Source organism: Haematobia irritans, chromosome 3 (genome assembly GCF_050003625.1).
Source record: "Haematobia irritans isolate KBUSLIRL chromosome 3, ASM5000362v1, whole genome shotgun sequence".
Lineage (NCBI taxonomy): Eukaryota > Metazoa > Arthropoda > Insecta > Diptera > Muscidae > Haematobia > Haematobia irritans.
In genome coordinates, this window is record NC_134399.1 from 20,773,710 (window position 1) to 20,795,767 (window position 22,058).

Genomic DNA, 22,058 nt, shown 5'->3' on the forward strand with positions numbered 1-22,058 from the left:
ATATGGGGGCTATATATAATTATGAACCGATGTGGATCTAATTTTTGCATGGTTATTGGAGATCATATGCTGACATCACGTACCAAATTTCAGCTGGATCAGATGAAATATGATTCTGTTAGAGTCTCCGCAAGCCAAATCTGAGGGTCCATTTATATGTAGGCTATACGTAAGAGTGGACCGATATGGCCCATTTTCAATACCATCTGACCTACATCAATAACAACTACTTGTGCCAAGTTTCAAATCGATAGACGGATGGACGGGCATGCTCAGATCGACTCAGAATTTCACCACGACCCAGAATATATATACTTTATGGGGTCTTAGAGCAATATTTCGATGTGTTACAAACGGAATGACAAAGTTAATATACCCTTCATCCTATGGTGGAGGGTAGAAAAAGAATTTTAAAATTATGAATAGTTTTATATTAATTTTGTCCACACTTTTATATGAGTTATGGGATGAAAAAAAAAAATTGTGAATATTTTTTTTTTAAGAATTCGAGAATATTTATATAAAATCAAAAAAAAAAAAATAATAAAACTAAAACCAGAGCAAAGCATATCTAATCACTAATTATGAATGAAAATGATTAATGAATGAGTGAGTTTTCGCTTTAAAAATATTAAGACATTTTCTTCTTTTTTTCACAGACATATTTATATTAAGTATTCGTTATGATGTCCCATAATTAATAATACTTATACGCAATATTGGTCAGAAAATCATATTTTGAGTTAAGCCAAGATTTGATGATAGGAAATGCTCAAATAAACTAAAATGTCCCATGTTCCGATATTCGGAATCTCAAATCGCAAGAATTTATTTTTTCTTTTACCAAAAGATATAGAGATACTCTCGAACTCCAAGACAATTTTAATTTGAACTTCTCCTTAAAGAGAAATATATAACCAAGATTTAAGTTTATAAGTTACAGGTTTAAAAATTATTACAAACGAACATTTCGCGATCACGAATTTTAGAACAGAACAGCACTGTATAACTTTTTCTTACTCCTTGTAGATTATTAGATTTATCCCGTTACAAAAACTAATCACATTTTGGTAATAGTCTGTGAAAAAGAAATTTTATTTATCATTTATTGCTGGCAAATTAAGGCAACCATTTTGGTTTAATTTTTAATGTCTAGAAAAACAAAAATCAAACACAAATTTTTTCAACGAAATATCAACATTTATTGTCATGATAATGAAAATGAAAACTCAATGAAATTTACAAAAAAAATAATAATTTTAATATTATTCATTATAATAAAAAATAGAAAATAAACATGTTATTAATATTGTTTTAAATACAAAGCGAAAATATTAGAAAAATAAAGAAATAGGTTTAAATGAAAACAATATTAAAATTTGTATTATTGTGGGCCAAAATAGCTGGTATATTAAATTTAATTGAAGACAATAGAGGCTGTTACAGAAATTAAACTTAAATCGTTATACGCTTTGAAGGTCATATCGCAATTGATAAAATTAAACTTAAATCGTTATACGCTTCTGAAATTTATATCGGAAATCGACTTTAATAATTGTTAGGAGAATTGGAAAAAAAAAACTTTGGAACAAGAAAAGAAATAAAAAATTATTAAATATTACAAATATTAATAAAATTTTTTCTATTTTTACCAAAATTTTCACATGAAATTTAGTGCTTAAAATTGATATACCATAATACATAAGGAATTTTAAGGAATTTAGTTATTAAACAAGTCTTATTATTTTTGCCCACAGTTTTATATGAATAGTGGGTTAGAAATAATTATAAAAAAAAATCTTTTTAGAATTCAAAAATATTTACATAAAATCTAAATAAAATAAAAATACCAAATATAAAATATAAAAAATCAAAGAATGGTTAATGGTTAATGAGTCCCTGGATTTTGAAGTAAATATGTCCCCTATTCACTGTGTATAAATATTTAAAAATGCTTCTCACTTAATATTATGTATACGCTCTACGGGACAGTTATATTTATATTAAGCATTCGTCATGGTGTCCCATATTTATAATACTTATTCGTAATGTTGGACAAAAAATTATATTTTGAGTTAAAACAAGTATAGACGGCCGTAAGTTCGGCCAAGCCGAATCTTATATACCCTCCACCATGGATCGCGTAGATACTTCTACTAAAGACTGTCATCCACAATCGAATTACTAGAGTTGCGGTAACACTTGCCGATGTCAATGTATCTTAAAACTTCCTAACACCGTCTTTTTTTTTTTTTTTTTTTTTTTTTATTATTTTCATCTATGGATTAAACCCTTACAGACTAACAGTAATATATTACATTATATACATATTGTTTGTTAATATATCAAGTATTTAATAATAATGTTATCTTTTTCTTTACATTGTATTTCTCTTCTGACAAATCAAGATAATAATAAAATTTATTGAATTCTTTACAAAGACGGCGAAGTGGATCGTTGTTTTCAAAGTTCGTTCGAAAGTATTCAATGTGGAGCAGTTCAAAGTTGCGGGTAGGTCTAAAGGGAACATTGAATGATATGCTGTTAATAAGGAAGTCAGATTTAAATCTTCCGTTAATTAAATCAACCATAAAACAGATATTCAGCATGGTACGTCTACTTTTCAGTGTAGGTAATTTGATGAGCGATAGTCTTTCTTTGTAAGACGGCAAGGTTTGAGGTGTCCAGTTATTCCGACGTAAACAAAACAGTAAAAATTGTTTCTGAACAGATTCAATACGATTGCAATGAATTTGGTACTGTGGGTCCCAAATTACAGATCCATATTCCAGGATAGGACGCACAAGTGAAGTATATAAATTTCTTGTAACAAATGGGTCAGAAAATTCCTTACTCCAGCGCTTGACAAATCCAAATGATCCATAGGCCTTATTTACAGTCATAGAAATGTGAGATCTAAAATTTAGCATGCGATCCAAAAGTATTCCAAGATCTTTAAAGGATTCAACAGTTTCAAGCGTTGTGCCATTCAAGTTATAATTCGTGTCGATATAATTTAATCTATAAAAAGAGATATGCTTGCATTTCCTTATGTTCAGTTCCATCATATTTGATGAGCACCATCTGTACATGCTATTCAGATCAGATTGGAGTAAGGATTCTTCTAAATTGTAAGTTAGCCAATACGTAGTATATATGAAACTAAAAAAAGGCAGATTAAATACGTATGTATTTCAATTTGACAAAATTTTCTATAGAAATACAATTTTGACAAAATTTTCTATAGAAAACAAATTTAGCAAAATTTTCTAAAGAAATAAAATTTTGACAAAATTTTCTATAGAAATAAAATATTGGCAAAATTTTCTATGGAAATAAAACTTTGAAAAAATTTTCTATAAAAATAAAATTTTGACAAAATTTTCTATAGAATTAAAATTTTGACAAAATTTTCTATAGAAATCAAATTTTGAAAAAAATTTCTACAAAAATAAAATTTTGACAAAATTTTCTATAGAAATAAAAATTTGGTAGATTATTATTGGCTCGAGTGGCAACCATGATTGTGAACCGATATGGACCAATTTTTGTGTGATTGGGAATCGGCTTTATATAACAATAAACCGATATGGACCAAAATAAAATTTTTACAAAATTTTCTATAGAAATAAAATATTGGCAAAATTTTCTATAACATAGAAATAAAATTTTGAAAAAATTTTCTATAAAAATAAAATGTTGACAAAATTTGCTATAAAATTAAAAATTTGGTATATTATTATTGGCTCGAGTGGCAACCATGACTGTGAACCGATATGGACCAATTTTTGTGTGATTGGGGATCGTCTATATATAAGTATAGACCGATATGGACCAATTTTGGTATGGTTGTTAGCGGCCATATACTAACAAAAAACAAGTGTATACGGCCGTAAGTTCGGCCGGGCCGAAGCTTATGTACCCTCCACCATGGATTGCGTAGAAACTTCTACTGAAGACTGTCATCCACAATCGAATTACTTGGGTTGCGGTAACACTTGCCGATGGCAAGGTATCTTAAAACTTCCTAACACCGTAATATATACCACATAGTCCATACGTGGTATATATTAAACTAAAAAAAAGGCCGATTAAATACGTATATAATTAAGTTTGACAAAATTTTCTATAGAAATAAAATTTTGACAAAAGTTTCTATAGAAATAAAATTTTGACAAAATAAATTTTTGACAACATTTTCTGTAGAAGTAAAATTTTGACAAAATTCTCTATAGAAATAAAATTTTAACAAAATTTTCTATAGAAATAAAATTTTGGTAGATTATTTTTGGCTCGAGTGGCAACCATGATTATGAACCGATATGAACCAATTTTTGTGTGATTGGGGCTATATATATCGGATCGGATGAAATATGCTTCTCTTAGAGGATCCGCAAACCAAATCTGGGGATCGGTTTATATGGGGGCTATATATAATTATGGACCGATATGGACCAATTTTTGTATGGTTGTTAGAGACCATATATCAACACCATGTATCAAATTTCATCAAGATCGGATGAAATTTGTTTCTCTAACAGGCTCCGCAAGCCAAATCGGAGGGTCCGTTTATATGGGGGCTATATATAATTATGGACCGATGTGGACCAATTTTGGCGTGTTTGTTAGATACCATATATCAACACCATGTATCAAATTTCATCAAGATCGGATGAAATTTGTTTCTCTAACAGACTCCGCAAGCCAAATCTGAGGGTCCGTTTATATGGGGGCTATATATAATTATGGACCGATGTGGACCAATTTTGGCGTGTTTGTTAGATACCACATATCAACACCATGTACCAAATTTCATCAAGATCGGATGAAATTTGTTTATCTAGGAGGCTCCGCAAGCCAAATCGGGAGATCGGTGTATATGGGGGGCTATATATAATTATGAACTGAAATGGACCAACTTTTGCATGGTTGTTAGAGACCATATACTAACACCACGTGGCAAATTTCAACCGGATCGGATGAATTTTGCTCCTCCAAGAGTCTGCGGAGGTCAAATCTGGGGATCGGTTTATATGGGGGCTATATATGATTATGGACCGATATGGACCAATTTTTGCATGGTTGTTAGAGACCATATACGAACACCACGTACCAAATTTCAGCCGGATCGGATGAAATTTGCTTCTCTTAGGGGCCTCGCAAGCCAAATCGGGGGATCGGTTTATATGAGGGCTATATATAATTATGGACCGATATGGACCAATTTTTGCATGATTGTTAGAAACCATATTCTAACGCCACGTAATAAGTTTCAACCGGATCGGATGAACTTTGCTCCTCCAAAAAGCTCCGGAGATCAAACCTGGGGACCGGTTTATATGGGTGCTATATAATTATGGACCGATATGGACCAATTTTTGCTTAGTTGTTGAAGACCACATACTTATACCATGTACCAAATTAAATCCGGATCGGATGAAATTTGGTTCTTTTAGAGGATCCGCAAGTCAAATCTGGGGATCGGTTTATATGGGGGCTATATATAATTATGGGCCGATATGGAGCATTTTTGCATGTTTGTTAGAATATACTAACACCATGCACCAAATTTCAGACAGATCGGATGAAATATTCTTCTCTTTGAGGCTTCGATAGCCAAATCTGGGGGTCCGTTTATATGAGGGCTATACGTAAAAGTGAACCGGTATGGCCCATTTGCAATACCATCCGAACTACATCAATAACAACTACTTGTGCCAAGTTTCAAGTCGATAGCTTGTTTCGTGAGGAAGTTAGCGTAATTTCAACAGACGGACGGACGGACGGACATGCTCAGATCGACTCAGAATTTCACCACGACCCAGAATATACAAACTTTATGGGGTCTTAGAGCAATATTTCGATGTGTTACAAACGGAATGACAAAGTTAATATACCCCCCCCCCCCCCCCATCCTATGGTGGAGGGTATACAAATATCGAATTATAGAAGAGCATAAAATATGTAATAGCTAATAACAAAGAAAATGATTATTGAGTGCTTTGGGTTTGCAATAATTATGCGCGCTGCCTATTGTTAAAAAAATATTAAAAAATGCTTCTTATTTAATATTATGTATACGCTCAATGGGATAGTTAAATTTATATTAAGTATTCGTCATGGTGTCCCATAATTAATAATACTTATACGCAATATTGAACAAAAATTTATATTTTAAGTTACACAAATAATTGTTAATAGAAAATAGAGAAATAAGTATAGAATAAAAAAAAACTTCTCTTGTTTATATCAACGAATTAAAGAAGTTTTGAAATGTAAATGCCAAAATTTGTATATAGCTGGCAAAAACCTTATTTCCTATTTGTTGGCTAGATATTCTATAATTGGTTACATTACTCATAGTTTCCAAGCATATTAAAGCCAAAACTGGTTAAGTGCCAAGAAATGTTTGGTAAAAAGTTTGGTTTGGCAGCTAAGTCAAAACTAAAACAATTTTTAATTCTTGTTAAACATAAAATAATGTCCTTAAACTTAAACGCACACATACAACTCAAAACAAACCAAAAGCTTAATGTAATCTCATACAATAACACCTTTGCCTACCTCTTTACTAAATGTAACCTGAGGTAAATTCAAACGTCTCTTTGCTGCCTCCATGGATGACATTGTACCGCCCGAACATGCTGTTGGCGGCCGATGAACTGGTGGTGCCACCTGTTTCAATACCAAAGAGGTCACTGCCGATTCATCTCCTGTGACATTGTTTATGCTTGTGCCACTTGCTGCCATACGTGAACTTTTGCCATTCATGGGCACTGTGGTGGCCAGTGACCGATGTGTTGCCGTTGTGGCCGTTGTTGTAGTGTGACTGCTACCAGTAGCTGCAGCTCCCGTACCAGAACCTGATCTTCTAAAAATCTCCAAAGTGAGTGTGGCACCTTGTGACCGTATTAGATTTAGAACATCAGCCTCGGGCATAGTAACCACATTGTGTTTGTCGACAAATATCACATAGTCCCCGGGCAAGATGCCACAACGATCCGCAGACAAGCCCGGCTCCACCTTCTCCACACGCGGTGGATGTGTCCATACGATGGAAAAGCCAAAACCACGCTCGGCGGTCCGTGTCAATTTCTTTGTCATTGTGAATGGGGTACGGCCAATTGGTTTCGAATTTGAATTACGCCGGCCGCCTGGTGTGGTTGGCACTGCATCGCTGGCTGGCGGATCAAGTTCGAGAAAACGCAGGAATAGATTCTCATCGGCATCACGCTGGTGCAAGGCTTTCTTACTCAATATCATGGGCGGCTGTTGATGATGGTCCATCAGACCACCCGACGATGCTACTGGTGCAGCCATACTATCAATACTAACAGCATCGTCGGTGTTACGCATCTGGGTCATGGCTGCCATGGCCAATGTTGTCCTTTCGTATTGTAAGGCTGTGGCTGCGTGTGATGATGACGTGGACAACAACGACAATAATGTTTGAGTCTGTCCAAAGGATGTAGCAATCGTAGTTGAACTAGTTGTAGTATCTGTTGTCGTATGACGTTGTTGCTCCTGCTGACAAGGATAATGATTTATTGCTATTTGATGGTGATGCTGTTGCTGCAGTACTTCGTTTACACCAACTTGTGGTCGATTCAAACAGGTCTGGGATTGTAATTTATAGGAGCCATTGATTTCCCTTTGTTGCAACAATGTTGCCAATTGAAAGGAGATACAACCTAGGAATTCACTGTGTCTGCAAGAGAAAAAATGAAGGCAATAAAATATGGGTTAGTTACATTTTAAATTAGTTAAGTGATTTAATAGAAATGTGATTTCAAGTAGCAAATCAAATTAGAGTGGTGAAGTTGAGCCATACATCTGTGTGAGTAATTTAAATATAATTTTCTCAACTAATTTCATAACTTATACGCCCAGGTAGTATATAAGTTAGTAAAACTCATACGCAATCATGGCCACAGCAATTAATAATAGTCATACGCCCACTGGGATAATCATAACGAGACTGCGGATGGAACTGAATTAAATATAAACAAGTATATACGGCCGTAAGTTCGGCCAGGCCGAAGCTTATGTACCTCCACCATGGATTGCGTAGAAACTTCTACTACAGATACGTATATAATTAAGTTTGACAAAATGTTCCATATAAATAAAATTTTGATATAAGTTTCTATAGAAATAATATTTTGACAAAATAAAATTTTGACAACATTTTCTATAGAAGTAAAATTTGGACAAAATATTCTATAGAAATAAAATTTTAACAAAATTTTCTATAGAAATAAAATTTTGTCAAAATTTTCTATAGAAATAAAATTTTGACAAAATTTTCTATAGAAATAAAATTTTAGACAAATTTTTTTATAGAAATAACATTTTGACAAAATATTCTATAGAAATAAAATTTTGACAAAATTTTCTATAGAAATAAAATTCTAGACAAAAATTTTTATAGAAATAATATTTTGACAAAATTTTCTATAGAAATACAATTTTAACAAAATTTTCTATAGAGATAAAATTTTGGTAGATTATTTTTGGCTCGGGTGGCAACCATGATTATGAACCGATATGGACAAATTTTTTGTGTGATTGGGGATCGGCTATATATAACTATAAACCGATATGGACCAATTTTGACATGGTTATTAGCGGCCATATACTAACACCACGTTGCAAATTTCAACCGGATCGGATGAATTTTGCTCCTCCAATAGGTTCCGGAGGACAAAACTGGGGATCGGTTTATATGGGGGCTATATGTAATTATGGACCAATTTTTGCATGGTTGTTACAGACCACATACTAACACCACGTTCCAAATTTCAGCCGGATCGGATGAATTGTGCTCCTTCATGGGGCTCCGGAGATCAAATCTGGGGATCGGTTTATGTGGGGGCTATATATAATTATGGGCCGATATGGACTAATTTTTGCATGGTCATTAGAGACCATATACTTATAACATGTACGAAATTTCAGCCGGATCGAATGAAATTTGTTTCTCTTAGAGGATCCGCAAACCAAATCTGGGGATCGGTTTATATGGGGGCTTTATATAATTATGGACCAATTTTTGCATGGTTGTTAGAGTCCATATACTTACACCATGTACCAAATTTCAACCCGATCGGATGAAATTTGCTTCTCTTAGAGGATCCGCAAACCAAATCTGGGCATCTGTTTATATTGGGACTATATATAATTATGGGCCGATATGGACCAATTTTTGCATGGTTGTTATGAGACCATATACTTATACCATGTACGAAATTTCAGCCGGATCGGATGAAATATGCTACTCTTATAGGCTCCGCAAGCCAAATCTGGGAGTCTCTTTATATGGGGGCTATACGTAAAAGTAGACCGATATGGCCCATTTGCAATACCATCCGACCTACATCAATAATAACTACTTGTGCCAAGTTTTAAGTCGATAGCTTGTTTCGTTCGGAAGTTTGCGTGATTTCAACAGACGGACGGACATGCTTAGATGGACTCAGAATTTCATCACGACCCAGAATATATATACTTTATGGGGTCTTAGAGAAATATTTCGATGTGTTACAAACAGAATGACAAAGTTAATATACCCCCCTCCTATGGTGGAGGGTATAAAGAGCCATTTAAATCCCTAAACACAATGGGCATGATTTTCCACCGCTTTTCATCATATAAAGCCCGAGTTTCTTCAACTCTTTTAATTTTTTTAATTAAACAAAAATATAATTTTTGTTATAAATCCCATGAAATTTATGGGACTCATTTAAATATAAATTTCTAAACTAATTTCATAACTTATACGCCCAGGTGGTATATAAGTTAATAGTACTCATACGCAATCATGGCCACAGCAATTACTAATAGTCATACGCCTACTGGGATAAGCATAATTAGACTGTAGATGTGGGCTGAATTAAGTATAAATTATATATAAATGCTCTTTATAAATTAGCGCAATGGGCATGATTTTCCACCGCTTTTCACTATATAAAATCTAGAATTTCTTCAACTCTTTTAATTTTTTAACTAAAAAAAAAATAGAATTTTTGTTATAAATCTACACACTAAATTTTGTTATATGTCACTGTGACTTTTGAATATATCTCACAACGAATATATCAAAGAATTAAAATTCCCAAAGCCTTCTTATCGCTAGCATACATTTCATGGCTATCTCAAATTGATTATCACCACTATTAAAGGTCAGTGTTTTCTTCTATAGACATTCAAATAGTTTTTTTTCGTTAATTTGTTGCTTTAAACCGCTTAAAATACCCACGCGATAAATCCTTCACTATTTTAAAACCTTTAGCATTTACCGCAAACTGTCTGCCATTTGCTTCCACAGGTATTTTTTCATTTTCAGCCTATTGTCAGATTATTTACCCTTTACAATAGCTATGGACTTTTGACTGACGGCCGTAGACCAAACTAACTCAACCTTGCTTTTTGCTAACGAAATTCTTTTGTTCCCTAAAAAAACGGAGGAGGAGACCAGGGTTTTCGTTGAGGAAAACCACTTAAATCAAAATCAATAAATGCAAATATTTTGAGAATATACTCGGGCAACAAAGCAATTTTCCGCTTTAACAAAAAAAAAAAAATGGAAGAGGTTTTTTTCCAATATTGCCTTTTGTTATTTCTAAATTGTTTTCTGTTTTTTGTTTTTTTTTTTAGTTTTTGTAAAAGACTTATTACTGTAACATAGTGATTGATGACACTAAGCTTGAAAACATTTACATGAGAAAACCATATAAGGAAATACCAAAGAAAAATTAAAAATCGACAAGTAAACAAAGGTTTGTTGTGCCAAGAATTTTGTTATTTTGATATTTTCCACATATTTCACAATCATATATCAATCACATTTAGACTATGGAACGACAAAATCTTTTATAATTATTGATCATTTGCTTATTGTAAGTTATTGCACGTTTAAAGATAAATCTTATGCCAATTTATGAGATTTTAGAATTTTCGGGGAAATTAATGTCAATCATACGCACAGGTGGTCTTTCAAATAATATAACTCATACGTAGCCTTTTCCACAAAGGCTTAAGGTAAGGAGTATATTTTTGACTATGTATGAAAACTTGTAGCCCATCGATATATGGATAGCCTTAATGCAAATTATTTGCTTCAGCATAACAGGTTGTATGTCCCCGGTCTGACACATAGATGGCGTCGTTAGTATTAAATGCATATTATTTTGATATATAACCAACCTTCAAATGATTCGTGTCCAAATTTGGCGTAAGTCAATTAGTTTGTGAAATAGAGCGTCTTTTGTGAAGCAACTTTTGTTATTGTGAAATAAAATGGAAAAAATGAATTTCTTGTTTTGATAAAATACTGTTTTCTGAAGGGAAAAAATACGGTGGAAGCAAAAACTTGGCTTGATAATGAGTTTCCGGACTCTGCCCCAGGGAAATCAACAATAATTGATTGGTATGCAAAATTCAAGCATGGTGAAATGACGGAGGACGGTGATCGCAGTGGACACCCGAAAGAGGTGGTTACCAACGAAAACATCAAAAAAATCCACAAAATGATTTTGAATGACCGTAAAATGAAGTTGATCGAGATAGCAGAGGCCTTAAAGATATCAACGGAACGGAAGCTCTATGCAAAATGGGTGCCGCGCGAGCTCACATTTGACCAAAAACAACAACGTATTGATGATTCTGAGCGGTGTTTGCAGCTGTTAACTCGTAATACACCCGAGTTTTTCCATCGATATGTGACAATGGATGAAACATGGCTCCATCACTACACTCCTGAGTCCAATCGATAGTCGGCTGAGTGGACAGCGACCGGTGAACCGTCTTCGAAGCGTGGAAAGAAAGTCCGCTGGCAAAGTAATGGCCTCTGTTTTTTGGGGATGCGCATGGAATAATTTTTATCGATTATCTTGAGAAGGAAAAAACCATCAACAGTGACTATTATATGGCGTTATTGGAGCGTTTGAAGGTCGAAATCGCGGCAAAACGGCCCCGTATGAAGAAGAAAAAAGTGTTGTTCCACCAAGACAACGCACCGTGCCACAAGTCATTGAGAACGATGGCAAAAATTCATGAATTGGGCTTCGAATTGCTTCCCCACCCACCGTATTCTCCAGATCTGGCCCCCCAGCGATCTTTTCTTGTTCTCAGACCTCAAAAGGAGGCTCGCAGGGAAAAAAATTTGGCAGCAATGAAGAGGTGATCGTCGAAACTGAGGCCTATTTTGAGGCAAAACCGAAGGAGTACTACCAAAATGGTATCAAAAAATTGGAAGGCCGTTATAATCGTTATATCGCTCTTGAAGGGAACTATGTTGAATAATAAAAACAAATTTTGACAAAAAAATGTGTTTTTCTTTTTTAGACCGGGGACTTATCAGCCAACCTGTTAGACTGGATTCAAAATAAAGACAATATTTTTACAGTACATGCGTGAATGCATGTGTTCTAAAAATGCATTTTAGCTTTGTTAGAAATTAATGCCTATAGAAAGACAAAATCATGCATATTTATTCATAATTTTCATATTCTAAGTTATTTTTATTTTAGTGATAAATCTTATTCCAATTTATGAGGTTTTAGCATTTAATGAGAAATTAATTTCAATCATACGCACATGTGGTCTTTCAAATAATATAACTCATACGCACCCTTTACCGCAAAGACTTAAGGTAAGGAGTATATATTTTACCATGAATGACAGCTTGTAGCCCATCCATATATGGATCTCGTGAATGCAAATTATTTGCTTCGATATGTGCTGGATTAAATCAAAATATAGAATAGGAATATTTTTAGAATACATGCGTGAATGAATGTGTTCTAAAAACGCAAGTTTTACTTTAAAACAAATGAATGGAAAGTGTTTTTTTAATTTATTGATATTTATTGTAAAAAAAGAAAAAAGATTAGTTGTACTAAACGTTTCATTGTTTTGTCATTATCAACAATTTCTTATATCGATCACATTTTGCCTATGGAAAGACATACTCTTCCAAATTTATTCATAATTTCCATATTTCCACTTATTTTTATTTTAATGATAAATCTTATGTCAAATTATTAGTTTTTATAATTTATGTGGAAATTAATGTCAATCATACGCACATGTGGTCTTTCAAATAATATAACTCATACGTAGTCTTACAGCAAAGGCTTAAATTAAGAACTATATTTTTGGGTATTAATGAAAACTTAGGATTAACTAAAAACAATAAATGCCGATATTTGTAAAATACGTGCATGCACAATTATTTTGATATTTTCAAAAAATTTTTACAATCATATATCAATCACCTGTCGGCTTCGAAAAACCTTGCATATTTATTGATGATTTGTATGATGTAATGTTTAATGGTAAATATTATGCCAATATATTAGGTTTTAAAATTTATGGAGATATTAATGTCAATCATACGCACATGTGGTCATTCAAATAATATAACTCATACGTAACATTTACCTCAAAGTCTAAAGGAAGCATGAGTGAAAACTTGTAGCCCATCGGCATATGGATACCGGTAATGCAAATTATTTGCCTCAACATCGGTTGGATTACCTCAAAAGCAATAAATGAAAATATTTTTAGAACACATATATTCACTAGATCACTTTTGCTTTATTATAATGATAATTATTATGCCAATTTATTATGTTTTTAGAATTTGTGAAGGAATTAATGTCAATCATACGCACATGTGGTCTATAAAATAATATAACTCATACGTAGCCTTTTCCACAAAGGCTTAAGGAGGTAGTATATTTTTGAGCATAAATGATAACTTGTAGCTCATTGACAAATTGATAGTAGTAATGTAAATTATTTGCCTGGTAATGTATACAACATTAGAAAAAATAGTAGCTATATTGGACAACACCTTGATTAATCAGTATTTTCCATTTGTTCGAAACAAATTCTCAAATATTTGAAATATCTCATATTTTTAATTTGCCCTCATTATAATTTATGGTATTTTAAGAATTTACATAAAAATTTTTATTACTTATACGTACATGTGGCTTTGGGAATAAAATCACTAATACGTAATTAATTATATGGACTTCGAAGCGGTAATAACAATTTATTTTTTATTTTTAAAAGCTTGTAGCATATCGAAATATTAAATATTATTATCATAATTGAATGAAATAAATCAAAATAGCAAAACCAATATTTGGAGAATATATATCTACGCTTTTGTATGCTATAACAAAATAAAGTAATGCAGTGGTTCGATTTTACCCCTTTCTGCTATTTTTATTTTTCGTAATTCGATATGTTTGTAGAAGGGCTTTCATTGCATGTTAATGAAAGATAACAATGATCATTAACATCAACACGAGAAAAGTAGAATATTAAATTCAAAGGAATTCATTTTGTGAAGAAGAATCTATAATATAACATTAATTAAATGAAAATATTTATCAATCATATATAATCAAACATATTTGCCAAGGGCAAAATTTTGCCATAATTATCAATATAATTTTAATTATATTATCCATTAACAACAATAGTGATTATGTATTAATAAATAATGTGATATGTAAATTTAATAGTTCTGAGAAATTATCAAAAGAAATCATACGCACTAGGGGGCTCTTAAATAATATAACTCATACGTAAGTAATTATGTTTGCAAAGCAACAACAAAAATATATAAATAAATTAAAATGAAATACAAATAATTTAAACTATACTATGCGTAGTTCTTACTTAAAGCATATGTTGGTGAAAAGCTCATATATATTTACGGATTTGCTTTAAAACAAATTAATTAAATAATTGGGTATAATTATGCTGTAAAGAATTAATCCCGAACAGATTCCCCAGAGATTCTCCCAGTCTCGTGCATGCATTGAAAAAAATATTATTGTAATGCGAAAAATTAGGCATCCTTTATATTAGGATATTAAGTTTATACAACGATGAGGAACATTTTTATACCCTCCACCATAGGATGGGGGTCTATTAACTTTGTCATTCCGTTTGTAACACATCGAAATATTGTTCTAAGACTGGGTGGTGGTAAAATTCTGAGTCGATCTGAGCGTGTCCGTCCGTCCGTCTGTTGAAATCACGCTAACTTCCGAACGAAACAAGCTATCGACTTGAAACTTGGCACAAGTAGTTGTTGTTAATGTAGGTCGGATGGTATGCAAATTGGCCATATCGGTCCACTTTTACGTATAGCCCCCATATAAACGGACCACCAAATTTGGCTTGCGATTGCTCTAAGAGAAGCAAATTTCATCCGATCCGGCTGAAATTTGGTACGAAGTGTTAGTATATGGTCTCTAACAACCATGCAAAATTTGGTCCATATCGGTCCACTTTTACGTATAGCCCCCATATAAACGGACCCCCAAATTTGGCTTGCGATTGCAATAAGAGAAGCAAATTTAATCCGATCCGGCTGAAATTTGGTACATAGTGTAAGTATATGGTCTCTAACAACCATGCGAAAATTGGTCCACATCGGTCCATAATTATATATAGCCCCATATAAACCGATCCCCAGATTTGGCTTGTGGAGCATCAAAGAGAAGCAAATTTCATCCGATACGGCTGAAATTTGGTACATGGTATTAGTATATGGTCTCTAACAACCATGCAAAAATTGGTCCATATCGGTCCACTTTTACGTATAGCCCCCATATAAACGGACTTGCGATTGCTCTAAGAGAAGCAAATTTCATCCAATAAGGGTGAAATTTGGTACATGGTGTTAGTATATGGTCTCTAATAACCATGCAAAAATTGGTCCATATCGGTTCACTTTTACGTATAGCCCCTATATAAACGGACCACCAAATTTGGCTTGCGATTGCTCTAAGAGAAGCAAATTTCATCCGATCCGGCTGAAATTTGGTACATGGTATTAGTATATGGTCTTTAACAACCATGCAAAAATTGGTCCATATCGGTCTACTTTTACGTATAGCCCCTATATAAACGGACCCCCAAATTTGGCTTGCGATTGCTCTAAGAGAAGCAAATTTCATCCGAACCGGCTGAAATTTGGTACATGGTATTAGTATATAGTCTCTAAGAACCATTCAAAAATTGGTTCATATCAGTCCATAATTATGTATAGCCCCTATATAAACCGATCCCCAGATTTGAACTCCGGAGCCACTTGGTCGAGCAAAATTCATCCGATCCGGTTGAAATTTGCAACGTGGTGTTAATATGTGGCTGCTAATAATTATGCCAAAATTGGTCCATATCGGCCTATAGTTATATATAGCCGATCCCCAATCACACAAAAATTGGTCCATATCGGTTCATAATCATGCTTGCCCTCAAGCAAATATAATCTAGCAAAATTTTATTGCTATAGAAAATTTTGTCAAAATTTTATTTCTATAGAAAATTTTGTCGAATTTTTTTTTCCTATAGAACATTTTGTCAAATCTTATTTCTATAGAAAATTTTATAAAATTTTATTTCCATACAAAATTTTGTAAAATTTTATTTTTATAGAAAATTTTACCAAAATTTTATTTCTATTGAAAATTTTACCAAAATTTTATTTCTATTGAAAATTTTACCAAAATTTTATTTCTATAGAACATTTTGACAAAATTTTATAGAAAGTTTTGTCACAATTTTACTTTTATAGAAAATTTTGTCAAAATTTTTTGTAGAAAATTATGCCAAAATGTAGTTTTTACAGAAAAAATTTTTAAAACTTTATTTCTATAGAAAATTTTGCCAAAATTTGATTTCTATAGAAAATTTTGTCAAAATTTTACTTTTATAGAAAACTGTGCCAACATTTAATTTCTATAGAAAATTTTGTCAAAACTTTATTTCTGCAGAAAATTATATCAAAATTTTATTTCTATAGAAAATGTTGCCAAAATTTTATTTCTATAGAAAATTTTGTAAAAATTAATTTCTAAAGAAAATTTTGTCAAAATTAATTTCTTTAGAAAATTTTGTCAAAATTTTCATTTCCATAGAATATTTTGTCAAAATTTTATTTCCATAGAAAAATTTGTCAAAATTTTATTTCTATAGAAAATTTTGTCAAAATTTTATTTCTGTAGAAAATATTGTCAAAATTTTATTTTTATAGAAAATTTTGTAAAAATTTTATTTCCATAGAAAAGTTTGTCAAAATTTTATTTCTATAGAAAATTTATGTGAAAAGTTTATTTCTATAGAAAATTTTGTAGAAAATTATGTAAAAATGTAGTTTTTATAGAAAATTTTGCCAACATTTTATTTCTATAGGATATTTTGCCAAAATTTGATTTCTATAGAAAATTTTGTCAAAATTTTACTTTTATAGAAAACTGTGCCAACATTTAATCTCTAAAGAAAATTTTGTTAATATATATTATTTCTATAGAAAATTTTGTCAAAATTTTATTTCTATAGAAAATTTTGTCAACATTTTATTTCTATAGAAAACGTTGTCAGAATATCTGGAACAGATATATAAAGACCAAATCTTGCATATATTTTGTTAATTTGAATATTTTAAGGCATTTTAATATTAGTGACAAATCTTATAATTTCTGTAGAAATTAATGTCAATCATACGCATATATGGTCTTTAAAATCTTTAAATCTGGATGGCACAATTTCAATTCTGTTTCTGCTTCAAGAAGGATTTATCAAAATGGATAAATCGAGAAGGGTACTTCTGACTTGGATCACCAAAAATGCTGTCCGTTTTGGATTAACATTACACTAAATTTTCTCTCTCTCATAAAGAATACTATCTAAATTCACAAGTTTACATGTAAATTCAATAAAATTTAAAATATATATCTTCTACCCATTTTGATTCTCATTATAATCTTTTTCAAACATAATTATTCTAATATAATTAAAATCTTTTAAACAATTTCTAAATCCAATGTAAACAACCCGTTTTTTTTAAGCATAAACAAATTTACTTTAACGTTATTTTCTTCATAATGTGTCTAATAATGTCATAATTAATAATCATTAAGGACAAAGCAATGAAAGGACACAAGAACACAAGAGGAAAATGAATTAAATTAGTTTCTCAGTAAATGTAGTATCCTTTTCCTCCTTCAACAGCATCTGAGTTATGTTTGTGTATGTATGTATACTCTTTTTCTCCCTACTCTAATATGTTTGCCTAGAGCTTACTTCTGTATATGAGGATTTTAAATTCCCACCTCTCTTAGACTTTAAGGAACCAGAGGCAATAGCTTTATTGTTCTTTGGGACAAGTCCTTATATATATTTTGTTTTTATTATTATGGTCTGCCTTGATGGTTTGTGGTAAAAGTGGATATAAAAAAACATTATAGGAAAATTTTTAAATGGCAAAATAATAAAACTCTATGTGTGCTTATTTTTTTTTATTTTTATATACAAGCCTCCTTTAGACATTTTGTGGTTAGTGAAGTATTTTTCTAGATAATGGGTTTTTATATTTGTTTTTATTTTTATTATTTACATTTGATAATAGAATTGATGTTCTCATAGTTGAACACAAATCTTTGAGTTTGAGGCCTATATGTGTCACATATAGGATTTTTGGGGTTAATATAAATTATTTTGCTTGAAAAAAAGAAGCTATTGAATGTGTACTTAAATAGAGATAAAAAAAACACATTTTAATGTGCCTACTGATTTATTGGATAATTGTTGATCGTAATCACATGGTCGTTAAGTTAACACATTTTGCTGATAGACTTTTATTACAGCGACATTACAAATCATTTGTTTTATTGTTTTGGCGATAATGTATTAATAATAGAACGTTTCCGCTTAAGTTTAAAATTAAAAATGGAAAATTGAAAATGAAAAATGAACCTCCACCAACTACAGTGTGACTGATATATAATGCAATAATATAAAGCGTTATATTTTTTTTGTTTTATAAACCCTCGTCTCTGACCTAATTATTTATACTCTGGGTCGTGGTGAAATTTGGAGTAGACCAAGCGGTGTCCGTCCCTCCGTCCATTTGTTGAATTCACGCTAACTTTCGAACGAATCGAGCTATCGCCTCATATTCACGGTTACCACTTAAGACAAAAATATTCTACCAAAATTTGCAGAAAATTTTACCAAAAACTACAAATCAAATATTTAACCAAATTATATATTTTTAAAAATATTTTACAAACATTTATTTTTTCACAAAATTTTGTCAAAATTTTATTTCTATAGAAAATTTTGCCAAAATTTGATTTCTATAGAAAATTTTGCCGAAATTTTTTTCTGTAGAAAATTTTTCCAAAATTTTATTTCTGTAGAAAATTTTGTAGAAATTTCATTTCTGGAGAAAAATTTTTCCAAAATTTTGTTTCTATAGAAAAATTTGCCAAGATTTAATTTCTATAGAAATTTTGCCAACATTTTATTTCTATAGGAAATTTTGTTAAAATTTTATTTTTATAGGAAAATTTCCCTTTTTTAAGTTGGCACGACTAGCTATTATTGTGTAGCTCGAATGATATTGCAAATGAGCCATATGAAACAACTTTTAGGTATAGCTCCCATTTAAACCTATCAGTAGATATGAGTCGCCGAGCTTCACGTAGGAGTAAATTTCGGCCATAAATTTTAAATAAGCCCCATATATACTAATCCTCAATTTTGCCCTCTGGAAACTCTTGGAGGAGTGAATTGCATTCGATCAGGTTGAAATTCGGCATTGATATCAGTATATGATTTTTAATAATCATGCAAAAATTATAAACCCAATATAAACGGGATCTCCAGATTCTACTTCTGAAATAAAATTTTGTCAAAAATTTGGTTAACATTTTTAAATCTATAGAAAATTTCGTCAAAATATCGGTTCACAACATAAGTCCAATATAAATGGGATCCCAAGATCCCAGCAAAAAAATTTTGGAAGTTCTTACAATGGCACAATATTAAAAGCACTTCCAAAAATGTACTCCCAAAGATGTTCTTTTTTTAACTACACAGGAAATTCTTTTAATTCAATTATTATACCCACCACCATAGGATGGGGGGTATATTAACTTTGTCATTCCGTTTGTAACACATCGAAATATTGCTCTAAGACCCCATAAAGTATATACATTCTGGGTCGTGGTGAAATTCTGAGTCGATCTGAGCATGTCCGTCCGTCCGTCCGTCCGTCCGTCTGTTGAAATCACGCTAACTTCCGAACGGAACAAGCTATCGACTTGAAACTTGGCACAAGTAGTTGTTATTGATGTAGGTCGGATGGTATTGCAAATGGGCCATATCGGTCCACTTTTACGTATAGCCCCCATATAAACGGACCCCAAAATTTGGCTTGCGAGGCCTCTGAGAGAAGCAAATTTCATCCGATCCGGCTGAAATTTGGTACATGGTGTTGGTATATGGTCTCTAACAACCATGCAAAAATTGGTCCACATCGGTCCATAATTATATATAGCCCCCATATAAACCGATCCCCCGATTTGGCTTGCGAGGCACCTAAGAGAAGCAAATTTCATCCGATCCGGCTGAAATTTGGTACATGGTGTTAGTATATGGTCTTTAACAACCATGCAAAAATTGGTCCACATCGGTCCATAATTATATATAGCCCCCATATAAACCGATCCCCCGATTTGGCTTGCGAGGCCCCTAAGAGAAGCAAATTTCATCCGATCCGGCTGAAATTTGGTACATGGTGTCAGTATATGGTCTCTAACAACCATGCAAAATTTGGTCCACATCGGTCCATAATTATATATAGCCCCCATATAAACCGATCCCCCGATTTGGCTTGCGAGGCCTCTAAGAGAAGCAAATTTCATCCGATCCGGCTGAAATTTGGTACATGGTGTTAGTATATGGTCTCGAACAACCATGCAAAAATTGGTCCACATCGGTCCATAATTATATATAGCCCCCACATAAACCGATCCCCCGATTTGGCTTGCGAGGCCTCTAAGAGAAGCACATTTCATCCGATATGGCTGAAATTTGGTACGTGATGTTAGTATATGGTCTCTAACAACCATGCAAAAATTGGTCCACATCGACTCATAATTATATATAGCCCCCATATAAACCGATCACCAGATTTGACCTCCGGAACCTCTTGGAAGACCAAAATTCATCTGATTCAGTTGAAATTTGGTACGTGGTGTTAATATATGGCCTCAAACTCCCATGCAAAAATTGGTCGATATCGGTCCATAATTATATATAGGCCCCATATAAACCGATCCCCAGATTTGACCTCCAGAGCCCCTTGGAAGAGCAAAATACTTCCCATTCGGTTGAAATTTGGTACGTGATGTTATTATATGGTATCCAACAACCATGCAGGAATAAGAAGTTTTAAGATACCACAACCCAAGTAATTCGATTGTTCATGACAGTCTTTCGTAGAAGTTTCTACGCAATCCATGGTGGTGGGTACATAAGAATCGGCCTGGCCGAACTTGCGGCCGTATATACTTGTTTATAACTCGCTTTTTCATATTTTCAACGGATAATATTAACTTTTTTGTTTCAAATAGGTTAAAAACTAAGTAAGAATTCATAAAATGGTACAAATCGTTTAAATTTTGTCGAAAAAATGCTAAATCCAATGTGAAAAAATTGTGAATTTTTGAAAATGTTTGAGGTCAAACGATTCCGACAAGTGTTACAATCCATTAAAAATTATAAAAAATTATAAAAGTTATTTATTTGACAGAATTTTTTAATTTACATACAAAATATTGATATCGGATCACACCTAAAAAAGTGATGCAAATTCAGTACAATGGCTGTTGAAATGGAGCACATCCATCCTATGACAAGCCCACGTCAAATTCATCGCTTCTGCGCCAAATTTGCACCACTTCCGGATCCAAAAAGAAAAACTTCTGAAATAAAATTTTGTCAAAATTTTATTTGTATAGACAATTTTGTGACAATTTTTAAATCTATAGAGAATTTCGTTAAAATTTTAAATAAATTTTATTTCTATAAAAATTTTTGTTAAAATTTCATTCCATAGAAAATGTTGCCAAAATTTAAGTTCTATAGAAAATTTTGTGACAATTTTTAAATCTATAGAGAATTTCATCAAAATTTTAAATAAATTTTATTTCTATAGAAAATTTTGTCAAAATTTTATT

At 32.2% G+C, this 22,058-nt stretch overlaps 1 protein-coding gene across 1 annotated transcript in view; it reads right to left on the reverse strand.

The window, feature by feature from the left end:
- The window catches only part of PsGEF (Protostome-specific GEF), a 244,468-nt gene that overhangs the window by 69,509 nt on the left and 152,901 nt on the right, over positions 1-22,058 (reverse strand). The window contains exon 2 of the mRNA XM_075301413.1: positions 6,547-7,708. Coding sequence (XP_075157528.1) covers positions 6,547-7,374 — 828 coding nt within the window. The 5' untranslated portion in view covers positions 7,375-7,708. The remainder of the gene's footprint in view (positions 1-6,546; positions 7,709-22,058) is intronic.